The following is a 17,043-nucleotide window of genomic DNA, read 5'->3' as shown; positions in this document are numbered from 1 at the left end:
TCCTCTGTCTTGCCACATAATTTGGGCACTGAATGTTGTTTTGCCTTTGCTGTACTGTGGCTGATGAGAAAAAAAAATGTACTGTTGCTCAGGTTTAAAATAAGTTGCTAACATGCTTAAAAATGCATTACTGCTGGGGCACCTGGGTGGCTCAGTCGGTTCAGCGTCCCACTCTTGGTTTCCGCTCAGGACATGATCTCATGGTTGGTGAGACAGAGCCCCACCACTGGCTCTGTGCGGACAGCATGGAGCCTGCCTGGGATTCTCTCTCTCCCTCTCTCTGCCTCTCTTTCCTCCCCCCTTCGCCCACCTCATGCACACTCTCTCTCTCAAAGTAAATAATGCATTTTCAAAAGGCATTACTGTCTTAAAAACTAATGTTCAGCTTTAAAAATAAACACAGTCCAATTAAACAAATAATTTATATTTTCTAATGTGAGTTAAAGAAAAATGGTTGATCACTTTGCTCCTGCAAAGCCCAGGTAAGTGTGCAGTTTCTTAAAAGTACGTGCACACGGCCCTCTGACATAGGTCAATAGATATGAAATATTTGTAGCTTTAAACACTTGTGAGAATGAAGACTGAACCAGAGGTCAAATGAGATTAGACTTTAGAAGAAGTATACTTTCCCTCCTAAACAGTTCAGAAAAATATGAGCTTGAGCTGTTATTAAATCATAAAATTAAAAAAAGTTGCAGCTATAGCCTTTATGACAATGAAAATCAAAATGAAAAGAACACACTTGCCTAAATATTTCCCAGGATTATTCCCGCAGCAACTGTCGTGTGGGGTTCGGGCGGCCTTGTTCAGCTTTAGCGTAAGGTGCTGAAGGAAGCTGGCCCAGCCCTCCCCCGCAGTACACACAAGGCACCAGCACACTAAGTGCACAGAGAAGTCAGATCCGTGCGGAGAGTATACAAATATATACTGTTTCCGTTTATGCTAATCCACAGGAGACACAATGACGTGAAATATGACCAGTTCAGAAGACAGCTATCAGCCAGACAGAAAATGCCGTAAAAATACATCCTGCTGACGGTGGGTCGGTGGTACAATCATATAGGAAAGGTGAAATGTTTTACTGCTGACTTCTCATGCAAACCGATCCCGTGTCCCTTGAGAGGCTCCCAGTGTTATCCCCCCAATTCTCCCCACCTTCGGGCTTGCTAGCAGAGCGCGAGGCTGACGGTCGCCCTCAGTGCCAGCACTGAGCAGGGCGCTCGAGGCCCAGTCCTGAGACTCCCTGAGCACGGCCATCTGTGTTCCCCAATCCCCCTCCCCCACCCTTCTGTGAAAGAGACTTCTTGTAAAGAACTAGTTTGCCTTGGAAGTATCTGCAAGACGAAAGTCATTTAAATTCCTTCAGCCCTTTCCCTCCCTTCCTAGCCATCTGGCATAGCAATTGTGCCACTGCACATTTATTTCACGTTAAAAAGATTAAAAAAAAAAAAAAAAAAAAAAGAGCTGACTCCAAAGATGCCCACTCTGTCTCGTCCCTGGAAATCTCTGCAGGATTTCGGCAGAGCCACATGAACACGGAAACAGCAGAAACAGGGCAGACAGACGATGTAGACAAGCTGTGGGATCTGAATCCATCGCAGAAGTGAGAAAGTACCACTACACATCCGGGGGCACGGGTACAGCAGTGCAGTGGTGAGAGTGTGGGACGCGGCCGTGGGCAACCGGGGTGCTGCTGTCACTCCGCTAGGAGCTAGCACTGGCCATCCAGGCCCTGGTAGCCCCTGCCCCCACCCCACCCCCCGCCACTCATAGAGTGAGACATTTCAACAATGTTACAGATTTCTTTTTTTTTTTTTTTTTAAATTTTTTTTTAACGTTTATTTATTTTTGAGACAGAGAGAGACAGAGCATGAACAGGGGAGGAGCAGAGAGAGAGGGAGACACAGAATCTGAAACAAGTTCCAGGCTCTGAGCTGTCAGCACAGAGCCTGACGCGGGGCTCGAACTCACGGACCGCGAGATCATGACCTGAGCCGAAGTCGGATGCTTAACCGACCGAGCCACCCAGGCGCCCCAACAATGTTACAGATTTCTAAAGCCTCTTCCCCCTCAGCTTCTGACAGCCTATCATGCCAGAGAGGAGTGAAAATGGATGGACACATCTGCGTCTATTTCCATCTGCACACATGAGGACATACGCGTGTTTATAAATATGCATGTCTGTGAATACACACGTTTCAAAGGTAGTTTGAAAGGCAGATAGTTGCCAGAGAAAGACAATGAAATATGTACTTACTTTGTCTTTTCTCTCAGTGCACCTCAGTTTTGAGAGAGGCAAGAACACGTTGGTTTCCTTCACAAAGAAACCTCCAATATAGGGTAGCAAGAAATGCATCCATCTTGTGCCCAGAACGGAATTTCAACAGCTCCCATTTGTAATCACTGATAATTCCATTCATTTCATAAAGAAGCCTCTCAAGAATAGTTTTATATTCCCTCTCTGCCTCTCGGAAGTGTCCCTAGCCCCTCCTGAGCTGAGAACAAAATATGCCAAGAACTAGACCAGGGCACAAATCTGCCGAACGTCTAATGTGTGGACAGCGTTTGCTGACGCAGAAAGTGAAGTTCTGACCTGCTTTAGCTGCTGCAACCCTGTCAGGCTTGTGCCTCCCGTGGATGGTGCTCCCCGTTTCTGGCCTCCAGCCACACCCTTCGTCCAATGTCACGCACACGGTCATTCCCAGGAGGGCTGCTCCCAAGGCAGCTCTCGTCTGCAACAGGACGTGTGCAGGTTCAAGGTTCCCACCGCAGAAAAGTGGTGATGCTTGGGCTTCACCCCGTGATCCCACGCACCGTGGAAAAGGCGCCACGCCGTCTTAGCCGTACCCTCCGTCACGCCAGGCTCTGGTCTGTGGCACTGTGGGTGGCAGGCACATGAGTGGTCTGACTCAGTTTTCTCATCTGGAAGTCGGGCCGGGAGCACCGCCCTGCTGTCTGGGGAACACCTCTTCTTGCCACACCCAGGCCTCTAGGGGGCCAGCAGAGGACCCCTGCTCCCTGCCCCGCCCCGAACCGGCTGGGGGTGCCAGAGCGGCCTCTCCAGGCCCCTGCAAGCAGCCCTCGAGGCTACCCTTGCCTGGAGGGATGGAAGGTGTCCCATCTCGCCACAGGTGGAGGGTTCGGTTCTGAAACACATTTCCTACAGCTCCGCAGAAGGTTATTGTGGGACATGTCACAGTGGTGGCCAACCAAGTCCATGTTTGTACCAGCCTCAGCCTCCCTGCTGCCTTCGCCTGTCTTCCGTGGTCATTCCCCGTGACCACTTCCTAAATAAACTTCCTGCACACATGCCTTTGTCCCCGGCTCTGGTTTGGGGAAAACCCAAGTGAAGGAAGTAAGTCAAGTGAAATATATTAATATACAAAGAAATGTATATTTAGTACATAAATAACTATATTTATATATTCATAAAGAAGTGAACATCTAAAAAATCACTCTGCAATTGTAAATTGCTATTGCCATTCTTGCTTTATATAACCATATCCATCACCTTACAGTATCTGCAGCATTTATTTGCTCCTTGACTTATGAGTCTCTATAAGATGTGAGCCAGAGGGGCACCTGGGTAACTCAGCTGGCTGAGTGACCGACTTCGGCTCAGGTCATGGTCTCATGGTTCATGAGTTCAAGCCCCGCATGGGGCTCTGTGCTGACAGCTCAGAGCCTGGAGCCTGTTTCAGAGTCTGTGTCTCCCTCTCTCTCTGCCCCTCCCCTGCTCACGCTCTGTCTTTATCAAAAATAAGTAAACATTAAAAAAAAAAAAAAAAAAGATGCTGTGAGCTAGAGCTCTAGTATATATTCGGGTAAGTATATATGTACCTTAAGAACCCTTTAAAACGCCACACATAGGTAAAACATGACACCTTTCCCCATACGAAATGCTTAAACAAATTCATGTTACTATACCAGCCTCTTTATATTTAAGCTTGAGTATATTTAAAATGCCTGCTATTGAGGAAGAAAATAGCCATTTTATCAGTAGGCAATGACTAGAATGCCTTAAGGGGAAAAACACACTTTCTCCTTAGATTCTGGGGTGATGGTAAGGGAGACATACAAAAAGGCAAAGAGATGTGAGCTTATGTGATTAAAACCCCCCATTAAATAACAAAAAGAGGTACGTTGTCACACTCACAAATAAAAGCAAAAGAAATACAGCTTGAGGGAGCACAGATATAGTGGTATTCAAATTATCTGAAATTTTCTCAGTCACAGGAGGTGGGGACAAGCTATGAATGTCAGCATGGCACCAGCTCGCGCCTGAAGCTCTATTCCGTATCACGTCTTTAAGTTTATAGCTCTCAACAAGCACACTTTTAGTCTCTTTATGACCAGTGAAAATAGGAAAGGGGTTATCTAGATACACTATCAGACAACAAAAAGTCACTCATAAATTATTAACAGGAACAAAATCCCTGACAAAAGAGGTCGGAACAAATTAGTTATAGGAAGCGCCTGAAAGATCATCTGTGGGGTGGGGTCCATGGAGCGATGGTGGATGGAGACAAGTTTGCTTATTAACAACCTGGAAAACCCATCCCAGCAGGGCCACGCTTCCCCCGTTTCCTGAAGCACCTTGCACTGGCTGTGGAGAGAAAGGGCCCAAATTATTGACAGTCCATGGAAGGCACTTGGCTTCAATATCGACTTCTCTCGGCTAGATAAAGTCAAGTATGGCATCCATACAAAGAGGAAAGAGAGAACTTTCCAGCTCACAGGGCATCTGAACATCATCCCCAATGTACAGGCAAACGTATTTGCCCCCTCAAGTCCTACAAGTGTGGCTGAGGACAGACATCTCTCGGCCTTAGCCTCTTTCATGTCTGTATCTCTCCTTCAACACTGCAGAGTATGTACCCGCTTAAGAAGTGAGAGCTCTAGAGGAAAGACAAAACAAAACAAACAAACAAAAAACAACCCCCACACACTTTATAAGGAGTGGGAGGAAAGCCCATTTTGCCACTTTTCTGTCTGAAAACCTCAAAAGATGTTTCAGTTTCTTCATGCCAGGGAACCAAGAACATTAGGTCAAAAGCCTTCTAAACAGAAAATCCCTGGATTTAATAATCTTGTATCCAAGTTTTCAAGCTAATTGTAAGAGCAAAGGCTTTGCTTGCTTGTTATTAGGGTGTATGGCTGAAGGATGGCTCCCGAATTTCCACATCCCAAGCAAACGAGAACATAAATCGATAGTAGGAGGAGGTTTAAAAATCAATGAAAAACAAGTACAAGACGTTCTTTTTGGTACCTAAACACAACGCACAGTGCAGTGGAGACCTTTGAGAAGGGCATGCGATGGGGTAGGGCATAACCGCAGAGGGCGCCAAGGGCCCTGGGCCAAGAGAGACGCAGACAAAGGCTGGAGGGAGGAAGCAGCCTAAGGGTTCTTGCACAGCCCGGCACAAGGTGTGCACAGAGGGAACCAGGCTGCAAGATTAGAGTACAGATCAGAAGGAGTATGTGCCACCAGTCAGGGGAATCTTCACAGGCACAGCCACGAGGGAGTGACCTGAGCTGAAGAGTGACCACAACACTCAGGGTGGGGTTGCCAGAAGCCAGTCAGGGGCTGTGTGACAATCCAGAAGATCCAGACACTGGGTTGGGGGTGGGGGTGGGGGGCAGGAAAGAAGGGATCAAGTCAGGAAGGATTACTGAGGTAGGAAAAAAACCAAATCCTTTTTGGGGATGTGTGTGTGCAAGAGAGAACAGTTACAGTAACTTGTTTCTACATGGAAATGGTAGAGAATAAAACGTTCCCAGTGAAAACTTTCCTAGGGAGGTTAGATCATTCAGATGGACAAAAACCACTTACTTAAAAGGTATCAGGACACGGAGCTGTATTTCAATAGCAAAGACCTCTCAACCAGGACTATATAGTTGGTACGGGACCAAGATCAAAATCTCCAAGTTGGCGATAGTTTTCATACACTATCTATGTTTTCCTTTCCCCAGCCAATTTCAAGATTACTTTCCTTTTGGTCGAAAAAATAATGATGATAATCTTGGTGAGATCAAAGATAGCAAGGGAACCATTTTAATGCGTAATCAATCTGCCATAGTTACCTTGCAAACAGACTTCTTTTTCCTGTCAAATATAATCGTTCCAAATGTTGAAAGAGTAATCAAAAACTTCAGGACACATTTTACATTAAAAAACATATATATATCTATGTATGTTAAAAGAGTTTACTCTGGTTGCCTGAACTTCAATGTGTTGCCAATTTTTAAAGGTTGTGTTTTGAGTGCAATCTCTTTTAGCAAATCAAACCAATACTAAGCAACAATCTATGCAACTATAATGACGGTGACAGCCTTGAAACGTTAATTGAATTTGGATAATTCATTTGAATTCCGAGGGAAGAGAAACCGCTCAAAGACCTGCACTTTGAGTGCTTAGACCAACAATTCAAGAAGGGGGCAAAAATGAATGGCCGTACCTCCTTTCAAACTGTAACGGGGACTTTTGGGGGGTGGGCACCTGGACCCACAAGTCAGAAGCGCTGCATAATCATCTTCTGACATGAAAGCAATGTCAAACATTCCTGCAAAACATGAGTGTGTGAAGCCACCCGTGTGAAATGAGGAAGAACCATGTCTCCTGGGAGGTTCAAGTATCTCGGAACTGTTTTGATAGGAATGGCTAAGTGCCGATGACAGAGACGGAAACAGTTGCCCGAGGAGCGGAGAGGGACACTGCCGACGGGAGCAGAGATCTCATTCGTCCCATGTTTTTCCTTGAACTAAGGCTTCCTTCTACCAGAATGGAATTGCACTGGGCAGACTTCTATATCTCACAGGCAATAAAAATAAGCGATACTAAACAGAAAGAAAGACGTTCCAGGGCAATACGCTAGAAAAGAAGCAGTAGGCAGGGCAAGTGAGGCGTGGCCTCTGGACGGCCAGTTCTAGCCCGCGTGTGGGGTGCCTGGGGCCCATGGGAAGAGTGGACGCAGGAGCAGGGACAGCGGCAGTGAGCAGCAGACCTTAACTACAGCGGTTGTGGTGGTTTCCCTATTGCTCCTGGGACTAAACACGTTCTTTGTAGTTAAAGAGGACTCAGCTGCCACGGTACCCGTTTCTCTTAAAATCTTAATTTATCTTCACCGCTTCAAGTGTGAGAGCACAAACCTCTTCACGAATCAACACAAAAATGTCTACTCCTTGGTATTTCTGTTTCTGTTCCACTGTCTTCCCACTGACTTCAATTAGATACTGGGTCCGTAGCATGTAGGCTTTTACTTTATTTAGCTGTATGTACTGTATAGAGACACTATACACATACAGACAATATAAACAAGATCTATACACACCCACACAGCTCATGCATAAGTGAATCTGTAATTTGCTTCAATGGAAGATTAATCACAGCCACACACCCACCATACCTAGATACTTTGTAGTCCAGAAAAGCTGAAAAATAGTGACTTAAAAAGACATCTTGTATTCTATTGTTTTCAACCTTAGAAAAAAGTTATGGCAATAAAGTTATTTATTTTTTTTTTTACTTTTAAAAATTGGGATCTTTTATTTTAGTTCCTGAGTCTAATTTTAAATGGGAACTAGACTCTAAAATGTCAAATTATAAACAAGCTTCTCATGTCTCTTGATGGCTGTAACCACACATGTGACTCAGTAGTTCTAACACGGGGTGGGGGGCACTCAAGGACCTATTCTTTTCCCCTAGTTGTATGATTTAGAGTGACAAGGGGCAGAATCATTTTTATTTAAGTTCTTAAGTACTCAAATCAATAAGAAGATTAAGACCTTTATTTATACTAGTTTATAAATTATGAGTTTGCAGTATGGACTTCAACCAAACTCCAGCTTGAATCTATCTTTAATAAGCCCAAACTTCCCGGAATAAGTCTCTCTAAATATTATCTTTGCTGGGTGTTAAGAGTAACTAAGACAACTCCTCTCGATGACTTATATGGCTTTAACTTTAACCTCAAAAATTCCAAAACTCCCATGGTGATGAGAGAGAGAGAAAGAGTGTCTCTGTGTGTGAGAGAGTGTGTGTGAACAAGAGAGAGAGAGAGAAGGGGTGGGGGGGGAAGGAAAGGAGAAATAACAAACTTCTACGAGTCCTCATAAATTATCTATTTAAATCATAAAAGTTACAATTTTAAAAAGGCGAGGGAAGGGAAGAAGAATAAATTAAGAAAGGACATGGTCACTAAAAAGCCTGAGCCAGTTATCATTCGCTAGTTAAGGAAGGGTTGACAAGGGTTTCGCTCTTCAGATTTTCTTAAGTCTACACTAGAGATATTTCTTGGGCCGCCAAGCAACAGCACATGATTCCATTTTTTATGGCGCTCTCATCTATTGTGATTCATGTGGAGAAGCAAAGGCTTCAATGACAAGATTTTACAGATGGTCAGAGCTGTGTAGTCATTGTCAGCTTTCAGGCTATTCCATCTGCTAGAGACCAGGGGAGAACCAGGGAGCAACCAGTGACCCTCAAGATAATCAGCATAGAGGGAGGTGGGAAGGGCACAGGAGTAGGGACAGAGTCAACGGCAAGCGAGCAACAGAGGCAGAAACTATAAAATTCCAACACTAATCCTAGAACTCATAATACCGGTCAAGACAGAACAGGACCACCTGGGTGGTTGAGTCGGTTAAGCATCAGACTCTTGATTTTGGCTCAGGTCGTGACCTCACAGTTATGAGGTCGAGCCCCACACTGGGCTCTGTGCAGGGTGTGGAGTCTGCTTGGGACTCTCGCTCTCCCCTTCTCTCTGCCTCACCCCCACTCTCTCTCAAAAAAAAGTTTAATAAGTTAAAACAAAAAAAAAATAAGTTGTACCAACAAAGAAGCCCTTGAACTCTAAGGGAAGAGCTCCACCCCTCCCATTCTGCTTTCTCACTCTTACATGCAGAAGCAGAGAACTACTTTGTGGTTGACATTTTAGGAGAAAGGCTGTTTGATGACAGACTTTTTTTTTTTTTTTTTAAACTTTTTTTTCAACGTTTTTTATTTTTATTTTTGGACAGAGAGAGACAGAGCATGAACGGGGGAGGGGCAGAGAGAGAGGGAGACACAGAATCGGAAACAGGCTCCAGGCTCCGAGCCATCAGCCCAGAGCCCGACGCGGGGCTCGAACTCACGGACCGCGAGATCGTGACCTGGCTGAAGTCGGACGCTTAACCGACTGCGCCACCCAGGCGCCCCATGATGACAGACTTTATGAATGGTTTCTGCTCAGAGAATTACGAGTTTTAAAGAAAGGTGTTTATGAGCATTTTTATCCTCATCTTTCCATTTAATTAAAAAAAAATTCTGAGTTATAACTAGGAGAAAAAGAAATAAAAATAGGGGTTTCTGCCATCATGAATTTGTAGTTTGGGTCAATGAATAGACCTGTAGCTCTGTCGTTGGCCCACCATGAAACACAAAAAGGAAAGAAAATTACATCTTAAGCACCTGGAGTTATGCGTGCACAAAAGGACTGTAAAAGCATAGCTTCGTTAATCCTTCAAACCCTCCTCTGACCAATCAGAAATCCTATTTTATATCGGAGTTTACCGGCTGCCCCCAAAGCTAAGCAACATCCCTAGAGTCAAGGGAAAATCGGAGACCAGGTGTCCACGTGCTTTTTCCAGTACACCTGGGTGTCCTGCGTTTATATTTCATTATATAATTTTACTGCCGAAGATACAGGTATCTGTGCCTAGGCAGTGAAATCAGCTTCTTCAGCCTTTTGTGCTGAAGCTAATATTATACTGAGCTGGCGTGCCCCCATGCCGGGCCGTGTGAGTAGATAAAGGAAGTAGTTGTAGGATTGTGAGTTTGCCTGGTATACGAAATGATGAACTTGGGAAGACTGCACGCCCGTTGGGAAAAGCGTAATAGGTCTAATGGGAGACGAACAAGGTTAACAGGGAAGTGGGGGGGGGGGGGGTAGGGCGGCAGAATGTGGAGGTGAGGGGTGATTCTGTTACGGGGGGTGGTGGGGAATCCAAAGGAGAGCCTTTCCTCATACTCTGTGTAAGACTGACTTCTAAAGTCTCTTTTTCAAGAAACCACACGTCTAGAATGGGGGAGAAACAGTGATGCTTCTTACCAAATTTTCATATCCTGCCTAACACGGATAGAGCTGCAGCCTGAAGAGACCCTGCTGGACAGCACCGCTGTCTGCCCGCCTCTGAGCTGGGGCCACACTGCCTCCCTTGCCGGCCGCAGTGTAGACTTCTGCAGGTAACCAAAAACGACGAGCGGCCTGTCTCCCACACATGATGTCACTAAGCTGCCAGATTTTAAGTCAACACACTACCACAGTGTTGTTCCGCTAGGGATAAAAAACAAACGAACAAACAAAAAACAGCAAGATCACAGCAAGGCACAGGTCTTGCAACAGATTTTTTAAAAGAAAGGGAAAATACTGAGGAATAAGATTTCTGATGATTTGGCTGATGACTGTCTTTGTCACCCATGTGCTTTTCTAGCTTGAGAATTACATCCAGGACAACATGAAGAAAGAAATGGTAGAGATACAACAGAACGCAGTACAGAACCAGACGGCCGTGATGATAGAAATAGGCACAAACTTACTGAATCAAACAGCAGAGCAAACACGGAAGTTAACGGATGTTGAAGCACAAGTAAGTAATGAAACAGAAAACCCATAACGGTCTGGGCTAGTAACTGCTAGCGAGAAATTGCACCGTGGGGCTACTTAGCTGGATACTGGGCGAGGGAAGAAAGCTCGAGTGCAGCAGGAAAAAAGAGGAGTTGATAAGAAATTAACAATTTGTGGCTGGACAAGAATTTAAAATATGTTTTCATTTTTGATACTGAGGTTAAATTACATTTTTTTTCTACGAAGGGCATTCAAATCATTTCATATGATGCACACTTGACACTCTATGAGAAATGCTCCTCTGCCTTGCTGGCATCTTCTGGACTCTAGATAAGCCCTCAGCTATGCCTTGCTGGCATCCTCTGGACTCTAGATAAATCCTCAGATTTTCATTTAAGAAATGAAAAGCACTGGGGCACCTGGGTGGCTCAGTCAGTTGAGCATCCGACTCTTGACTTTGGTTTGGGTCATGATCTCATGGTTGAGGGATGGAGCCCCATGCTGGGCTCTGTGCTGACAGTGTGGAGCCTGCTTGGGATTCTCTCTCTCCCTCTCCCTCTCTGTCCCGTCCCCTCCCCCCCAACACACAAACTCTCAATCTCTCAGAATAAATAAACCTAAAAAAAGGAGTACAAGAAACTTTGTTCTTTTATTTTTTAACATTTATTTACCTTGAAAGAGAGAGAGAGAGAGAGAGAGAGAGAGAGAGAGAGAGGCAGGCAGAGACAGAAGGAGAGAGAGAACCTCAAGCAGGCTCCACACTATCAAAGTGGAGCCAGACATGGGGCTCAAACTCACGCACCCAACCATGAGATCATGACCTGAACCGAAATCAAGAGTGCGACACTTAACTGACTGAGCCACCCAGGTGCCCCAAGTGACTTTGTTCTTAAATCTAACTTTCAACATAAAATCAAATCTCAAAGAACTATGGAAGCAGTTTGTGGTATGAGTTTCTAAAATCTGTGGTATGAGGTTATAGACAGTTCTGGCACAGGGGGCTCGGCCATCAGCAGGAAGTCTTGAGTTCTCTAATGGGTCTGGTTTCACCATCACCTGGGGAGTGAATCTGCACATGGGACTCGGCTCTTGTGGGCCTTGGCAGTTCGAACTATCAAGTGAGGGCTGGGTCCAATGACTGGCTTCTAAGTTCCCTTTTAGCTTTCAGGTTTTATGAGCTGCTGATTAATCGCAGCAGGAGAGAAAAACATGAACATAAGAAAAGAACAAGAGCAAAACAGTGAACATGAGAGCATTAAAACACAATTCATCCAGAGTCCGGCCAAATGACATACAACCTGTGACTGAGTAAGGATAGTCCAGGTGGGAGGAGCGCCTGGGGGGCTCCGTTTGTTGAGCATCCGACTTTGGCTCAGGTCATGAATTCGCGGTTTGTGGGTTCGAGCCCCAGGTCAGGCTCTGTGCTGACAGCTCAGAGCCTGGAGCCTGTGTCAGATTCTGTGTCTCCCTCTCTTTCCGCTCCTCCCTGGCCTGTGCTCTGCTCTGTCTCTCAAAAATGAATAAATTAAAAAAAAAATTAAAAAACAAAAAAAGAATAGTCCAGGTGGGAAAAAAGTGCTGTTGGCAGAATTTGCTGAGATGCTCCTAGTTCAAGTCTCAACATTGGTACATCTGCTTTCTGGTCTCTTTATAAGCTTAAGAAGTTAGTACCTTCCTACTCTCAGTTTTAAGTAATGCTCAAAAAAAAAAAAAAAGTAGATTTAATAGCAAATACTTTCTATGATGTATTATTATTTCCATATGCTACTTCAGCTGAAAGAAATGCCAGACATGAGCCAGAAGGGGACACGAGGTAAGAGAAACTACAAGCCTCCCAACTGTAATAAGATCATATCTAGAAGAGTACAGGTATTCTTTCCTTGTCTCCATAAGAAGTGTTGGATAAAGCAGGGTAAACAGTAGGAAGCAGTAGGAGAATAAAACACTTTTATCTGAGGCTAGACTAAGAAGTTACTTCTTTACCAAGTCTTTCCACAATGTTACAACAGTGTAGGAAAAATAGAACTGTATCACATGATGAATTCACAAGGTATGACAACTGTAATCCCAAGAGGTGATACAAGTGAAAAATGAAAAGATAAAAATTTTAATGTAAGTGTGCCAACATATCTGTAGTTAATTATTAAAATAAATTAGTAATGCCTAAGTCACACCACTCACCATTTGATAGCAAAGCTAGCGGGAAATCAACCTCATTCAAAAAATGTCTGTTGAGTAAACATTTCTCATATTTTCTGATAATGGTAATAAAGTGTAAAACATAGAGCTACGATTTATTTATTTCTTTTTCTTTTTTTTAACGTTTTTATTTATTTTTGACAGAGAAAGACAGAGCATGAGTGGGGGAGGGGCAGAGAGAGAGGGAGACACAGAATCCGAAGCAGGCTCCAGGCTCTGAGCTGTCGGCACAGAGCCCAACACGGGGCTCAAACTCATGAACTGTGAGATCATGACCTGAGCCGAAGTCGGATGCTTAAATGACTGAGCCACCCAGGTGCCTCAAAAAAGCAATGATTTAAACCTTTGCTACATCCTGTGTAAGTCAGTTTTTCTAGCTTTTATTAAGCTTTGGTTGGATCACATGATTTTTAAAACATCAATTGTGAAACTAGGTATCACATGATCTATGGTAACGGGAAAATCAGAAGATGACTATAAAGAAATCAGCCTATAATGTCCAACTAAACACATTAAAATGTCTGAACCTAGAAAAGGGACCAAATTATGCACCAAATCTATTTAAGGCATTTGTTGAGCAATTACTGTGTGAAACGGGTTTAAATCCAAACCTAAAATTTTCTGACTAGAAGATTCTTCTAGCCTGTCAGACTCAGAGGCTATTGAACTGGACAATGAGGGACAGGTAGAGATCGGAGGTCTTACAGACCAGAGACAACCACCTGACCTGGATAGACAGTCACCTGCTCTGGAGGCCTTTGGAAAAGTGATGGAAAAACATCGCAGTTGATCCTTGGTCGGTCAGGACCTATATGCCCTCCTCCCTATCTCTGGCCCATTGTGCTCATTTCCTAGCCCTTAGTAATTAAATAAAAGACCCAAGTTTCCAGTTCCTTTTAGAAATAACTGACATAGAATATTTGGGCCCAAAGAAGATGTAGGCCAAATCTATATTCCAGGTGTTAATATTAAAACCCAACCTTTCTGCTAGCTAATGCCATCATTCATTCAACAAGAATGAGCTCATGATATGAACTCATCCAGCTTTGACCAAGGACAGGACTGTCCCTAAAGCTGCTCAGTGGGGCCAGGCCAGGCCTTTTATGAATGACACAGACCCTGAACAAACAATGGTTCTCTCAAGGACCCTTATTCCTGGGCAACAATTCTGCCTTACACTTACACGTGATGTCACATCCTGAATAACCACAACCCAGAGGATGTGAGTAACAGACTCTTCCTGCTAGAAGGTAGCCGAACGCCAAAGAAGTCATCCTTAAAGTTGCTGGAACACGACAGGAACAGTGACAGTGCATATGACAGGGCCCAGAGAGCAAAACTGAACTTCATAGTGATGCATTACTGTTTCCCAACTGGCTGACATGACTTTTAAAATTAAAAAAAGAAAGGAGAGAAGTGGAAAAGAAAAAAAATGAAAGGCTAACCAAGTGAATACAAATAGGAAATGCTGGGCTAAAAATGAGCTATATTTGGCGCGCCTGGGTGGCTCAGTCGGTTGAGCATCCGACTTTGGCTCAGGTCACGGTCTTGCGGTCCATGGGTTCGAGCCCTGCATCGGGCTCTGTGCTGACAGCTCAGAGCCTGGAGCCTGCTTTGGATTCTGTGTCTCCCCCTCTCTCTGCCCCTCCCCTGCTAACACTCTGTCTCTCTCAGAAATAAACATTAAAAATTTTAAAAATATTAAAAAAAAAAAGAAAATAAAAATAAAAATGAGCTACATTTTTATAGAATGGAAGCATGTGACTTCTAACCATGTCGTCTACTGACAAGTAAGAGAACCTCATTTCGTTTTGAGCAGAGGCAAAACCTTTTTCATTTATCAACAACTTCTGATGTACTAAATATGACCATTGTATACTCCTACTTGGCTCACTGTGTGAAAAGAAATGCTAAAACATGACAACAGGAACAGCATTATATTATTTGACACAAATACTACTGTCCAGAACTATTAAACACTTTCTAAAAAAAGACACGGTTGAAAAAAAAAACCAGAAAAAAAAAAAAAAAAAAACAACCACAGTCTGAGGCAATCCAGGACTTCAAGGTTTTTCTGAACATGAAGAATATGCCAAAATAAGATACTTGGGTAAATAAAAAACGCTTTAGTTATGTTTTCCTATAATTTAGCTGACTTAATTAAAAGGAAGTTATATGTAACTTTAAAAATGACAAATAGGAATTTTATTTTGTTACATTTAGGTATTAAATCAGACAACAAGACTTGAACTTCAGCTTCTGGAACATTCCCTTTCCACCAGCAAATTGGAAAAACAGATTTTGGACCAGACCAGTGAAATAAACAAATTGCAAGATAAGAACAGGTAATAAAAACACACAAAAAAATTTATAAACCAGAACTGCATACCTTGTAGATCTGAAAGCCTATTTCATGTGACTATCATTTCTAAGAATGGCTTCCAAAATGCCAGATTTCTTAATGCATAGGGTCAGGACTGGACACCTCGTGAGGGAAAGGCAGGGAGAGGGTTTGGGAAAAAGTGGAAGTGTGCCTTCTAATCCAGTCTTCAATGTTTTTCATTCTCTGGGCCCTTAAAGATTCTCCTCCAGTGATTCTCCAAGCTCTGCCTCAATACCGCCCAAGTTAATCTGTGACAAAATGCTGCCAGTGTCTTGGAATAAAAGTAACACTGGCCCAGGCTTTTTACCTTTGCCTCTGGGAACGTCATCACTTCCAATGCAAAATGACCCACAGGTGGAAAACTACACTTACACTGTAAACAAGGCACATTTCATGGTGCAAAAGTTACTCTTAAAACATATGATAAAGTAAAAATGGAAGTCATTAATAAATATTATGTTAATATTTAAATAAGATCTAGAAAAATCCCAAGAAAGCCAATACAAAAACAAACTTTGGGTGATCAGTGGGGATTGTTTTCAAAGGCTTATTGCAGACGGGAGTACACGAAGATAATTTTGTCTACCAACTTGTTTCTAACCAGGATGTGCATATGACATGGAGAATGGTCAGACAACAATATACTGTATTTCAGAACTAAGTAACTTCAAGTAAATAATTTTTTCTTACGCAAAAATGATGATAAACTTATTGTCTTATGATCATTCTTTCCTGTTAATCAAGAACTCAGCTGAAATAATTCTCTTCTTTGGGTAACAAGTTTAGCCCACTATTGATTTAGAATTTTGAAAAGCAAATAGATTTTTTTTTATTCTTTTGCAAATATAGTTTTTTAATTCAAATATTTTTCTTTAGTGTTTCAGTGTTTTTTCTTCTGCAAAGTAAAAAAATAAAAGTTCGAGACCAAACGTTGAGATACAACAATCTCTTAAAATGGTCTTATTTAATAATGTTCTCTTTTATTTAATGAAGTTGCAGTGACAGGAAGATACAGGAGCTGAGTGATTACTTTTGTTGCTTGCCAAAACAATATGGGCTGGGAGATACCTAGGTTTTGATTAGTTTGTTGAATGCACCCTGGTATTGCACACTGTCCCCTCCTTATGTTTCTAATTTAGTATGCTAAAACACGAAAATTATCAGTTAAGCATGTCAGTTATGTTTCCCGAGTATCATCTTTGTAAATATTTGCCAAATCGTACTGCCTTTTGCCTTGAGGAGTATAAATCTTCTTCCTGAGTTCAGACACACTGCTTCATGTTTTCACTTACTACAAGTAAACTTCGTTACGCACAGTCAGCTGGAATTGCTTTGAAATACAATCAACAACTTTCCCTACATCCTTTGCTCATCATGATTTGGGGAAATGTCTCTGTATGTCAAAGCTTCACAACGTATAAAATAGTGATCCCAACCATCCTGAGGCTCGCTGTACCTTCTGATTATTCTTGCCTATGTGATCCTCCAACTTTTTTATTTTTTTACTGAAATCTTTCATGTTTTCCTCCAGTTGAATCTACATGGACCAGCAGTACACTTTTCCAATACTGGGAGTTTAGTTTTATATGACATTAAGGTTAAACATCACATTTCCTCCGTAAAACCGCCGTGTCAAACATCCCCGACACGCTAAGACTGCGTATCACTTACAAGAGCAGTGCACCACAGCCTGGGCTGCAAATCTCTCACTCACGCAGGAGTTGTACACAGATTGTTTCCGAATGGCCTCCCACAGTATAGATCGTGAAAGGGATAGCTTTTTTATCAGCAGACTTGTCATAAACACCATACGTAACAACTCTGTACCTGCAGGAAGAATAATCTTTGCAGGGGCTG

At 43.1% G+C, this 17,043-nt stretch overlaps 2 protein-coding genes across 4 annotated transcripts in view; one reads left to right on the top strand and one right to left on the bottom strand.

The window, feature by feature from the left end:
• The window catches only part of MCPH1 (microcephalin 1), a 273,841-nt gene that overhangs the window by 102,236 nt on the left and 154,562 nt on the right, over positions 1 to 17,043 (bottom strand). The window lies entirely within an intron of this gene.
• The window catches only part of ANGPT2 (angiopoietin 2), a 61,522-nt gene that overhangs the window by 20,723 nt on the left and 23,756 nt on the right, over positions 1 to 17,043 (top strand). For both annotated transcript variants that reach the window (XM_058719860.1, XM_058719859.1), the window contains exons 2-3: positions 10,471 to 10,626; positions 15,027 to 15,148. In XM_058719860.1, coding sequence (XP_058575843.1) covers positions 10,471 to 10,626; positions 15,027 to 15,148 — 278 coding nt within the window. The remainder of the gene's footprint in view (positions 1 to 10,470; positions 10,627 to 15,026; positions 15,149 to 17,043) is intronic.

Source organism: Neofelis nebulosa, chromosome 3 (genome assembly GCF_028018385.1).
Source record: "Neofelis nebulosa isolate mNeoNeb1 chromosome 3, mNeoNeb1.pri, whole genome shotgun sequence".
Lineage (NCBI taxonomy): Eukaryota > Metazoa > Chordata > Mammalia > Carnivora > Felidae > Neofelis > Neofelis nebulosa.
The sequence above is the reverse complement of the archived record's forward strand: the minus strand, read 5'-3'. Positions and strand labels throughout refer to the sequence as shown.